Source organism: Topomyia yanbarensis, chromosome 3, assembly GCF_030247195.1.
Source record: "Topomyia yanbarensis strain Yona2022 chromosome 3, ASM3024719v1, whole genome shotgun sequence".
In the NCBI taxonomy this organism is placed as follows: Eukaryota; Metazoa; Arthropoda; class Insecta; order Diptera; family Culicidae; genus Topomyia; species Topomyia yanbarensis.
Window position 1 is genome coordinate 339,613,076 of NC_080672.1, and position 12,259 is coordinate 339,625,334.

At 35.7% G+C, this 12,259-nt stretch overlaps 1 protein-coding gene across 9 annotated transcripts in view; it reads left to right on the forward strand.

Moving 5' to 3' along the window:
• Nucleotides 1-12,259, forward strand: part of LOC131694076 (potassium voltage-gated channel subfamily KQT member 1) — a 1,057,856-nt gene that overhangs the window by 792,539 nt on the left and 253,058 nt on the right. For 5 of the 9 annotated variants that reach the window (XM_058982447.1, XM_058982448.1, XM_058982446.1 and 2 more), the window contains one exon: nucleotides 5,980-6,066. The exons of 3 other annotated variants lie outside the window; for them this stretch is intronic. In XM_058982447.1, the coding sequence (XP_058838430.1) occupies nucleotides 5,980-6,066 (87 nt within the window). The remainder of the gene's footprint in view (nucleotides 1-5,979; nucleotides 6,067-12,259) is intronic. One more of the 9 variants, XM_058982449.1, reaches the window with a different exon arrangement.

Here is a 12,259-nt window from a genome sequence, read left to right on the forward strand (position 1 = left end):
GTAAACGAAAGTCGCACTCACACGTGTCGTAGGTGTGTATTGATGACAAAATTTGTATGGCGTGTCATACGGCATGGAAAATGTTCCATCATGGAAAAAAATCATCAATTATTAACTTTTATTCATATCTTTGGTTTCATATGGTCTATAAACAATCAGTGGGTTGTGTGTGCAAGAAAGAGAGGCAACACATAAATTTATTTGAGAATATCTTTTTACTACAAAATCGAATCAATTTGCAGTCTTCGACAATGTTGATTATTGCACCCTAAACTATATATTTGTGGCTTTTGGAATATCGTTTAAAATAGTACAAATAGCAAAGGTCCCAAGGTACTCCCTTGTGGAACACCAGACTTATTGGAGGATTGTGACGATTTGCTGTTATCTAATTTTACTTATAGAATTCTTCCCGAAAGATATGAATCCAACCAAAACACAAATTGTGAAGTAATACCGAGACGGAACAGCTTGCACAAAAATTTTCTATGATTAATTTGATCAGATGCTGCTTCATTAATTCCCCAGTAAAATTTACCGACATATCTAGAAATAGTCATTTATGTTAATAGTTACTGATATTCTGTACGGTTCTGTACAAAGTTATTTGTCTAAGTTTATTTTAAAAAATATCACTAGACACAGACAAATCGAAGAATTAATAAATACTATTAAATACATCACCCATCGCTTTAATAAGTCGCTCCGGTCACACTCAATACATAGAGCTTGCACTGCTTAATTTCTGTTAGTTCAAACTTCACTATAAGTACTCCTCACGATAGATGAGGTTTCCAGGATTGAACGAACAAGTGAAAAGTATAAGGATTTTCAAAAGAAAGTTATGGAACCAATTGAACACCTAGGTATCTAACGTATTCGTCGTTGCAGAATACGTTGTACAGCAAAGGTGCAAAATTACTCCCTTGAGGCACTCTCGGTATGTTGGTGGAACCACAGATAACAGACGTTTAGGCTAGAACAAAATTTCTTCAAAAACCTGTGTACAGTTTCAAATTGATAAACGTTGGAAATCCGTGTTTCACTATTGCCATCTGCGCAACTGTTTGCTACACGTGTTTGACAGCTGCACTCTAACTGCATTGTATCGATCACTGCGCCATCTACAAACGTTTGCCAAACGTGTTTCACACGTCTGATTTGTTTGGAATTTCAGTAGCGGGTATTTACACACGATTCGAATCGAGCCTAAACGTCTGTTATCTGTGGTGGAACTATAAAGCTCAATGTTTCCCAATTTCACAGATAAGAATTGTTAGGTTACGACTGAATTTGAGCTGTTCAGTGAAATTAAATGAGGCACCCATTTGCTGAACTAATTTCATTGTTGTCGAGCTGCCTGGGAAAAAATCCATGTAGCTCAGTTGAGATGTATGATTCAGCTTCACAAATAACAACGAAGATCTTAAACAGTTTCGATCCTGCAAGAAGTGAGGTTATGCCTCTATAGTATAGGAGCGACATTGCGTGACCACATTTTCGTCGAATTTTTAAGCTTTATGGTAGCACACAGAGCAGACGAGCATCTTTTAATATAAAATTATAATATGTTGAGCACTCTCCTATACCTTCCAGAGCAACTTCTTCAGAGAGATTAGTATTTTCTAGTTACATGACATCACAAGGGGCAAGCTCTGCATTCCACTCAAGCGAAGTTAGCCGAAGATTCATTGAATACACTCGAGACATGATTTAAGAAAACATGCAACAGTAACACAAATCGTCGCTGTTGTGCTATCTTATGACAAGCGCCATTTAGCGCATTTCGAGAAAAACAATTTTTAAAGTTTGAGATTGAATATCTTGAATCTTATAAATGGTAAAAACAATTCAAAGAAAACAATTAATGCTTCAATCTATTCTGTACTAAACTCTCAAATATCACGAAGTTCGGTTGACTATGTTGCGAGTTTTCACTATAAATGTAAACAAAAGTCGCACTCACACGTGTCGTAGGCGTGTATTGATGGCAAAATTTGTATGGCGTGTCATAATTGCGCATGGAAAATTTTCCATAGAAAAAAAGCATCAGTTATTAACTTTTATTAATATCTTCGGCTTTATTCGGCCTAGAAACAATCGATGAGATGCATTTTGAAGGAAATTGAGCAAGCAATCTAGAAAAAATAGTAATTTTTAATTACAGTGTTGCCAAACATGAAATATTGCCAATTTAAAAGTAAAACTGCATATTTCTCGCAATACATGTATTTTTATTTTAAAAATTATTATGCCATTGTGTTCCTCAGACATTTTTACATATAAAAACATCTAAAACTTCTACATTACTTAAGCGAATCCCAAGATACAGTGATTTAAAGCAAAAAACTGACAATTTCTCATCACTTTTTTCGCTATACCTTAGGAACCAAGCAAAATTTCAAAATTCTGAAAACGCCATTTTGTAGAGAATTTTCAGATTAGTAATGTTGCATATCTAACTCAGTTTACCCCAAAATGGCGTTTGTCATAAGACAGCACAACAGCGACGAAATGCTCCTAGCCCAAGGGTGTACGGAATCGAATTGCATTACTTTGAAATTGCTGTAACCGGGTGAAATTAGTTAAATGTGTATTAAAAAATAGATCTCCGCGTAGCATTAAGGATCAGAAGCAATTAGTCGAAATTTTCAAAAAGAATCACAATAGTTCAGTGACAGTGACCAAAAGGCACAGAATCAGAAGCACAGAAGCTCTAAAGGGTGTCCCGCATCAAATTGCATAACGGTGAAACGCTGTAGAAAATAACCCATTGAGTATTGTCTCTTGAGTGGAGTTAAGCGTAAGGTGCAAGCGTACGGTTATTCTTTTGAAGTCGAATGAAATATATATGCCAAAAGCTTACTAATGACCTATGTATTATTGTCTGAAAGTTTGAAAAGGATCGGTCCACTACGAAATTCTCTACAGCGTTTTATCAGTGATGCAATTTGATGTGGGACACCCTTTACACTCAGCTGTTGACGAAACCGCATTGTCTCCCCATGGATCAGATTTCCGGCAACTTTCTGGGCTCCTCTTCATCACTACTCGTCATAAGTTTGATGTTTCGCTACTCCCAAGCATAATTATCTACTTATTCTCTGTTCAACTTCAGCTAGTCAAGATCGATAACGGAGTAGCAGCCAGGGGTGGTCGCACAAGCTCAAGCTCAAGTTCAATATCAGAACGACTTGTAGTGTTTTTTTATGAAAATGTAAACAGGTCCTTGCTTCACTAATTTAAACCACAAGAATTAATCGATAGATAATCCAGCAAAAGGTTAAATGACTCAACTGATTCGATACAGATATCGACACAGAATTTTCAAAGAGTAAATACAGATGAAAAGATTTTTTAGGACAAAAATACAGATTTAATTTTGGCAACCCTGCTGATGAGATATACTGAAATCGAACCATCGATGAAAACAAATCTAAGCAAGCGAATGCATAGCAATGCTATATAACTCCCTAGGGAGAAATTTTAAACCAATTTCCTCCTTAAGAAGTTATATTGCATCTTCTTCCACTTCTAAGGTCTCAAAGTGGCCCTACGCTTTTCTGGCCGGACCGAAATTGCGGTCAATTGAGAAATGCTGGACCATCATGAAGCAGGTACTCCGGAAGCATCATAAGCAAGCAAAATCGGAAGCAGAAATGAGGAAAAATAGATTTCCACACGAAACAAGTTGTCCCACACGTTGTACAAGTCCTTATGGGGAGCACTAAAAGAAGGGTACATGCATTTGGATATGGCTATCAAATTTAATAAAACAAACATGGAAAAATTTGAATAATAAGTTTTACTTTATTCCCTGAAAGTTTGAAAACAATCGGTTGAATGGGTGAATTTCGACGAACCTTTCTTATAATATCACTTTAACTCCGCACGCTATTCGTTATGAGAGAAAAAGACAGTCCACTTTTGCACCGATTCCTATATTGGCAAACGAGATCAAGCTGAGTAAAATTGACCAGAAAATAAAAATGGAAACTTTAACAAACGATTTGGATTAAAAATTCAGATTTAATGGACAAATATTTGCTAATATGCAGTTTGAATTCCAGGTAAATATGACCTCTTTACACCTTATTTGAAACTTTACTAGTGCAGCCCTTTAGGAACGTCCGAAAACTTCAAGGTTCAAAATTTAATGTTATCATATTTTGAATGTCCATTTTGACCTAAAACAAATTTTTAAAAAATATGTTTGTGCATCACAATTAGTATTATAATTATTTCCACAAAATTATGATTCATTTATTAACTGTCTCAAGATAAATTTCCGAATAAGCTCCTCAGCGGTTTAACCTCTGGTGAATACAAAAGCTATTAGGAACAGAAAAAATGAAAGAGTTGCGAGATCAGCTGGGTTATAATGAGCGGTTCATTATAATCCCCAATTTTCCATTTTTTTCTATTCTCCAAACTTTACTTAAAACCAAATAAACTGTAAGGAATAGAAAAAATGAAAATAGTAATAGCAAAATCTAGCAATGAACATATTCAAAGGAAATATCATCAATTGATATTAATCGAATAAAATAGCTTGGTTCAACAAATTCACAAAAACACTCATGCTACTTATAAATATGCTTTGATAATTCACTTCCTGCTATATGCTTTTGACATATGACTAGTGGATTTGCGTAAGTAGTAGATATTTACTGATTTAGTGTACCCGTTTCTTTGCCAATTTATAACTGCATTTTATTGCCATCCAATGGTAACACTGAGTTTTGTTAGCGCCAACAATGCCCTTGCATGCTTCTTTTTCGACCCTATTAACACTTGAATTGAATATTTAAACGTCATTGTCTTATTATTTTATAGCTGAATACTGATTTTGTAAATATTCTCATGCAAAGTCCATCCGTATCCAGCAAAGCAGGAAGAACCTTATTTATGGTATCAAGTTTTAAACCAGCTAACCTGCAATAATATATCACTATAGACTCCGTTATTTACTACATTATAGCGATACATCTACAATAACTTGTTTAGCAAATTGTGTTTATGAAAGAAATAACATTCGTATAAAAATTGACAATTAATAACGTAACTCTCGGTACCGACCCTAAATGTAACAGAACAGCCATTTAACCCATATAAATTTCCTATCTTCTCCACTCAGCAATAAGCCATAGCTAACATGACCAATACCATCCAGCGACCACAAAAAAGAAACAGCACAATTTTAATGCTTTACTAGCTAAATCGCAAATCTTTCTGCTCCTCACTGGTGTGCGCTTTCGATTGCGCACCCTCATGCAAGTATTCAAATCTGGAGTGAACGCTGAAATAGTAACGGTTTCATTTGTTCCACAAAAGCAGTGACATTGCGTGTTCGATTTGTATTCTTGCTTATCGCGGACGGAAAAACGATTTGTGTGAATTTTTAACAGTTTGTTCATTGACACTATCACATATTAGTATGCTTTCTCGTAGCGATTACCAGAAATCTCCCCCTGCAATCACGTAACTTTGATCGTTTTCCTATTGCTCAACTCAAGTACAGTCAATTACTTCTTTTACTATTGTTGATTTATTTTGGAACTAGGCATGTCACTTATCTCTAACGCGGACATAAACCAAAAATTAATCAATCCAACATGAACACAGCGAAACATAACATTCCCAGGCCGAGCAAAGTTCACGAGTAATTTTCATAAAACGATAGCTAACAGTACTAGTAACAAATACCGTCATAACCATAGTATTAACTAGAAGTAGTTACAGACATATAACTTCCACAATTGTTATTTTCTTATTTTCTTTCTCTTTCAATTTCTTTCGGAACACAATCCACATGCAAAATACCAATAAAAAACAACTCCCAAAAACCATCTACTCACCGGTTTGATTAATTGCTCTCCACACCGCAACCGCCACATGTACAATTCAATTCATCTTGAAAAATCAAATGCTCAATTCCACACCACCAAAAAAAATCGATTTCATTACCTCTCACAAAAGAAGTGACCAACAACGGTAGACCCATGAACCCCAGTCTCAGTGAAGACTCGGTTGCGGAAACAGCACTGTCCAAGAAAAATTCCGATGGTGAGTTTACAAAGTTAGTTCAAGACAATAGGAACACATTTTTCAGGCAAATTCAGACCCAAAAAATATCGAACATTAACATAAACAGTATTTTCATCGTACTCTAACTGTTTTTAAAGAAAGTGATTCGTTGCGTTTTAGTTGTTTATGTATTCTTCTGGAAAAGTTTTATTTTTTTGTTTTTCTTAAATAAAATTCTAGTTTCGATCAATGTCTGTTGGTAATCAATGTTGGTAATAGGTGTGCTGTGTCTCTAGCTCTAAACAGTAAAAATTGTTCGGAATTCGAATTATAGTAGATGGTGTAAACCTTTCCTCGTATATTACAGTTGACCCATCAGTATGGTTTGTGTTCCTAGCCAAATGAACTGAAGAATCTTCATTTGCTTTGAATGTGAACGCGATTGTCAGACGGATCAGTTTTTGGTTATCGTTACTGCATGCCATGATCGGTGATCAATGCTATGGTTTGTTGTTTTGTTATTTGGTGTGCGGCTTTCGGTGTATTTACTACTACTGCCAATATGTGAGCTTCTTATTATTGATTATTATTTTTCTAGCGCTAGACTTATGTGATCACAACGATGTCGTGGGTAAAACATTGGGAATTTGTTAAATTCAAAAGCCCAGTAAATGACCAACAACGAAAGCTAAGAAAAAAAATATAAGCTTCGACGACGACCTTTCGCCGGGTTGACGAGTCCTTCTATCATGCACGACTGGCGAAACCGCTAATATTTCTAGATTCGAGTAATGTTAATAAACAACTTAGAAAGAAATTTAAACAAAATTTACGTAGCAAAGAAGTCAATAATACTTATTATTAATGTGTAATGTTTACACAGCTCAGTTCACCGGTCACAATCAACGAGTACAGAAAGCAACAAAATCTCGCGCAAAAAGACAATGTAACAAAAATCCGCATTTCTATTCCGAGAATCGAAAATGAAATAATGTAAAGAGGATGCACCCGTCTATAATCAATACAATACCTTTTGCTTTCAAGTGTTGCAAGATTCGTCCATCTGTTAGCGGAGTAGCGGGGTGTGTCCCAAATGTATACGTTCACCCTGTTTTGTCAGTATAACTTTTTTTTTCGTTCGAACAAACTGCTCCAAATTTTTAGCACTAGTTTTAAAGCTTAATCAACGTTGTTTTTCGAAATTTCGAAGCCCTGGTCAGGGCCTAAAATTCCTTCATATCCTTGCATTGAACGATGAAACCCACTGGATTCACTTTCGTCTTTTTGCTGCCTCCTTCATTACTAAAACAAAAAAGACATAGCCGGCTTCTTCTTTCGATTCGATGAAAGCGAGTAGCAGAAGTAGCGACTTTCGTTTTCCTACGACAATACGAAAATTCAATCTCGTTTTAATTTTAAATCAGCAATTTTGATCCCCATTTTAACTTTCATTAAATGAAATTATTATATTAAATAGGGCTTCAGTCGTCCAATATCATCGCTAGCTTCTAATTCCACGAAATTGAACAACGACAAATAAATATCGTTAATAGTGTATTTTCGTTCGCCCAGCACTACATTCAATATCGAAGGGGCTAATGTCGCTCTCAATCTCAAAGCGAAAACGAGTGCACGTAGGAAATAATGAAATTGATCTTACTCGTATGCTCGGAGGTCATTCAAATATCACTTTCTCCAGACGTTATCCCGATTGAAAATGTTTCGAATATGATGGTTCGTGATGTATATGACAACGCAAAGCAGTATTCGTCAGTTGTAAAGTTCAAGAAAGCAATCAAATCATTCTAAAACAAGCTCAGAGCAAGAAATATTGAAAATCGTAATAATTAAATGCCGAAGCGAATGAAACTTGTATTCAAAAGTGATGGGAATTCGATTGAATACTACATGAAGTGTTAATTATTACTGGATAATTACTTAAATAAAGCCTTTTTTGGAAAAAAAACTATATTTTTTTAGTGAACGTATAAATGCAGGAACAATTTTTTTTTGCTTAAACTGCCATAACAAACGAACAAAACGCACAAAAGCTTCCAAATTTTTACAAAAAAACATCGTAAATTAGGCTTTAAAATAAACATAGAAAATTTGGTGCAGTACGTTTGAATGAAAAAAAGTTATTTTGAGAAGATAGGGTGAACGGATAAATAAAGAACACATTTGTCACTAAAATTGCCATAACACACGAACAAGATGCACCAAGGTTTCCAAACATCGAGAAAAATCATTGATTCAGCTTTACAATAAACGCTAAAAATCTGGAGCAGTTTGTGTGAATAGAAAAAAATGTATCCAAAAAATAGTAGGGTGACCGTATAAACGTGCGACACCACTTTTTTCACTGATACTGCCATAACAAACGAACAAACCGCACCAAGGCTTCGAAATTTCGAGAAACATCGTTGATTAAGATTTAAAACCAACGATGAAAATTTGGTGCAGTTTGCTCTAACTAAAAAAAAGTTATGCTAAAAAAAACAGGGTGAACGTATTAATGTGGGACACACTGTATAATCATTACAAGAGAAAATGAGGATTTTACCGAAGTTACAAATCGACTATACCCAGCACTTTACTTTGTACTGCTCACATTTAAAAATTTAACAGAAAATTTTAACCGCGTACTACTGTAAGTTCCGTAATCTGTAAAATAGTGATTTTTTTTTTGCAAAAAGGCATAATTTTAAGAACCTTATGGTGTTTTAACCGTATCCGTGACTTAGCTACAAGTTGCATTTTATTGACATACCTATTACTATTTGTTTTTAATAGTTTGTCTTAGTATGATGTTCAATCAATTGTGATATACAATTAAATGGAGTGGTATTTGTATCTACCACACACGCAGTATAATGGTTCAATTCGTGTGTATTCTTAGTACGTAGGACATTTTCTAGTTTTAGGGACCATCCATATACCACGTGGAGAATTTAGGAGAGGATAGAGGGTGCGAAAAAATCCACGCTTGTCCATGCAGAGAGAGATTGAGTTGTAGAAACTGTAGACTCTTCATTATATTATTTTTTCTTAATAAGATTGTAAATTGTCTCAAGTGCATACTCTTAAAGACCCAGTAACAGCATAGTATGTGCATTCATTTCAACACAGAGCCAAACTTTTCTGTATTGTTATCAAAACCCACCATTTTTGGATTTGAAAGCATATTCTTGACATAAAATGGTCTAATTACAGACATCATACTTAACGTCAATGTTGTGTTTTTATGAAGAATGCAAACGTGTCTTACACATACGAATTTGAAAAGTTTGCGATTTCGTTCTCACTCTTGAAGTCACAACCTGCATCAAAGCTTGCCAACGCAGGAAAAAAGTCCGTATTTTTTGTTGAAATTGGAAACTATTTTTCGGAAAAGTCCACGTGGACATCGCAGGAGAGGGAAGCGGTACAGGAATTGTCACACTTTCCACGGAAAGTGAGAATAAGGCATAAAAGAAGTTTTTTTGGTCCAGCCTCTTATACATAGCTTTCGTATCTACATATTGCAAAATGATGCTTTTTAACTAATAAACGTTTCCACTCGTGCATTTTGGTGTGTTTCACTTAATTTACCAAACTCGGCCAACATACCCTATCCCTGGGGTTGGTTGGCCGATTTTCCACTCCGCATTTGTTTGCTAATAACTTTTTTCCTAATTTTTTTTATTACGAATGAAAAAAATCATAAATTTTCTCAAAGTTTGTATCTTCATGTCAGCGCAAACCGTTTATCAAAGTCTAACCGGAATGCGTACAGAACTTCCGAAAGCAAAACTCGGCCAACCAGCCCCGATCTCCCCTACGCGGAGTATACAACACATCCAATGTCCATGACCAATTCGACCAACTATACAAATTCGAAGAAAGCTGAATGCGGTCAACCGTAGTTAGTGTTGCTTTTGCAAAAAAGTCCCAAGTTTCTATAGAACATATTAGGATTGTCTAAGTGTCTCACATCAAATTACAGCACGAAAGAAGCGCTGCAGAAAATTATCTAGTGGATCTATCCTTTTCAAACTTTCAGACAATAAAATATAACCCATTTGTAATCTTTTGACATATTTATTTCATTCAACTTCAATGCCATAACCGTACGCTCGCACCTTACGCTTAACTCCACTCATTAGGTTCTGTACAACATCTGGCTGCAGCTTCATCTACACGGAAACCCACTTTTTCTTCATGTTTTCCTCAGATTTGACCTTCTTGGGATGCTTCCGTAGTGCCTGCTTCATAATTGTCCAGTATGTTTCTATGGGCCTTAGTTCCGGTGCGTTGAAAGGGAGTTCATGTCCTTGGATACGAAAGTGACCCCGTTGGCTTCGTACCACTCCAGGACAATATTTGAATAGTGACACGAAGCTAGACTCAGTCAGAAGATCGTAGGACCTTGGTGTTGCTGCAACAGAGGAAGCAGACGCTTCTGTAGACACTCTTTGAGTCCTCCTCTTTTACAGTCCCGCTTATGACGAATGGCGAACATCGTTTGCCACATGATCAGATCGCTTGCCAAATCATGTATTTGTTGGCAAACTTTGAAAGGTTCTGCATCCTTACTTCCTCCGGAACATCAAATTTATACTGGGCGGTGAAGAACAGTAGCCCCGGAAGCTACTTTCTACTGCAGATCGAATCTCAGAGTTTGGTGGTAACGCCTAATCACACGACTCACCGTTGACTGCACGATTCCCAGTTGATTTCCGATGTCCCGATGAGAGATGAGGATTTTACAGGTGCTCGTGCGAAATCAATTCACGACTTTAATTTTCGGGTGACGCCATTTTTTCCAATTTTTGAAGAACTGTCAGCGATAACAATACAATGTAAACAATTCAATCTAAACTACTTCTACACAAATTTTCAAGAGAAAATCTTTAGTGGATTATTTTCTGCAGAGTTGTTGCCGTGATGCAGTTTGATGTGAAACATCCTTTATTGAGTTTTTAGTTTAACTTTATTCAACATCTCGGAAGTACTCTTAATGCGGCTGATCAAAAGTAACGTTTCTTATGCAAAACAGTCCAAGGACTCGATCGAAGATAGATATGACCGCACGAACTGTGTGATCCCGTTTTACCTCGATTCTTCTTAAAACTCAAAAGGGAAATCAAACATGACAATATATTTCAGAAAAAGTGAATGATCAATAGTTGTATTGCTTGTGTTGAAAGGTCTAGAGAATTGATTACAAACAGACAGAATGCCCTCACGAAACCCTTGCTACCCTAATTCTTCCCATAATTCAAGTGTGAAGTTAAACCAGGTTTTACATTGAAGGTAGAGATAAAATTCGGCTGAACCCTAGTAATTCTTATGCATAAAAATCCGGGGAATCGATTCAAGATAGTTAGAATGACAGAACGAAGCGTGTGTACCCGTCTACCTCAATTCTTTCTATAACTCAAGTTTGAATTTAATCCTTGTATTTTTATGTATTTTTGTATCCGTGTATCCGTTTACCCCTCCCCCATCATTTCTTCTCATAACTCAAGTGAGAAGTTAAATCTGGCTCCACATTTCAGAACGAAGCAGAATGCGACTTAGCAAATGTATTGATTCTTATATAAAAAGTTCGGGAAATGGATTGAAGACAGTTACAATGACCGCACGAAACATGGCTACTATTTACCCATGTTCCCATTACTCAAGGTTGAAGTTAATCCTTACTCTACATATCGGAAAAAGGCTGAGTGTGGCATATCAAAAGTAATATTTATTATCAATGAAAAGCCGAGAAATAGATAGCAGGTAGTTATAAACAAAACGTGTGAACGTTTACTATATAATTTAGTCATCAAACCCCAAAGTTGAATAATATTTTGATTGTTTTCGTGTAGCTTTCAAATGGTTTACAATATCGCCTTGATTTCAAACGGAAAGTTACAGGAAATTTCATGGGACTTTTTTAAAACCTATTGTTGTTTATGGAGAAACGCGAATAACTTATGATATGGCCTTAATAAAACAAAATAATTGTGTTGTTAAAACAAAATTTAAAATATCTCGAAAACGACAACATTTCAGAAAATTTTGTTATCGGTCATTTTAAGTATATTCAGTGTAAAAATATGTCCAAAGTTGTCGTTAGGAAAACTTTTTATTGAAAACTTCTCCATGATCCAAATAGACTGAAAAAGTTTCTTCTGCGTCTTTATAAAATGATAAACATTAGATTGTTGACATTTTATAATGAGGAAACGCAAATAACTTTCAA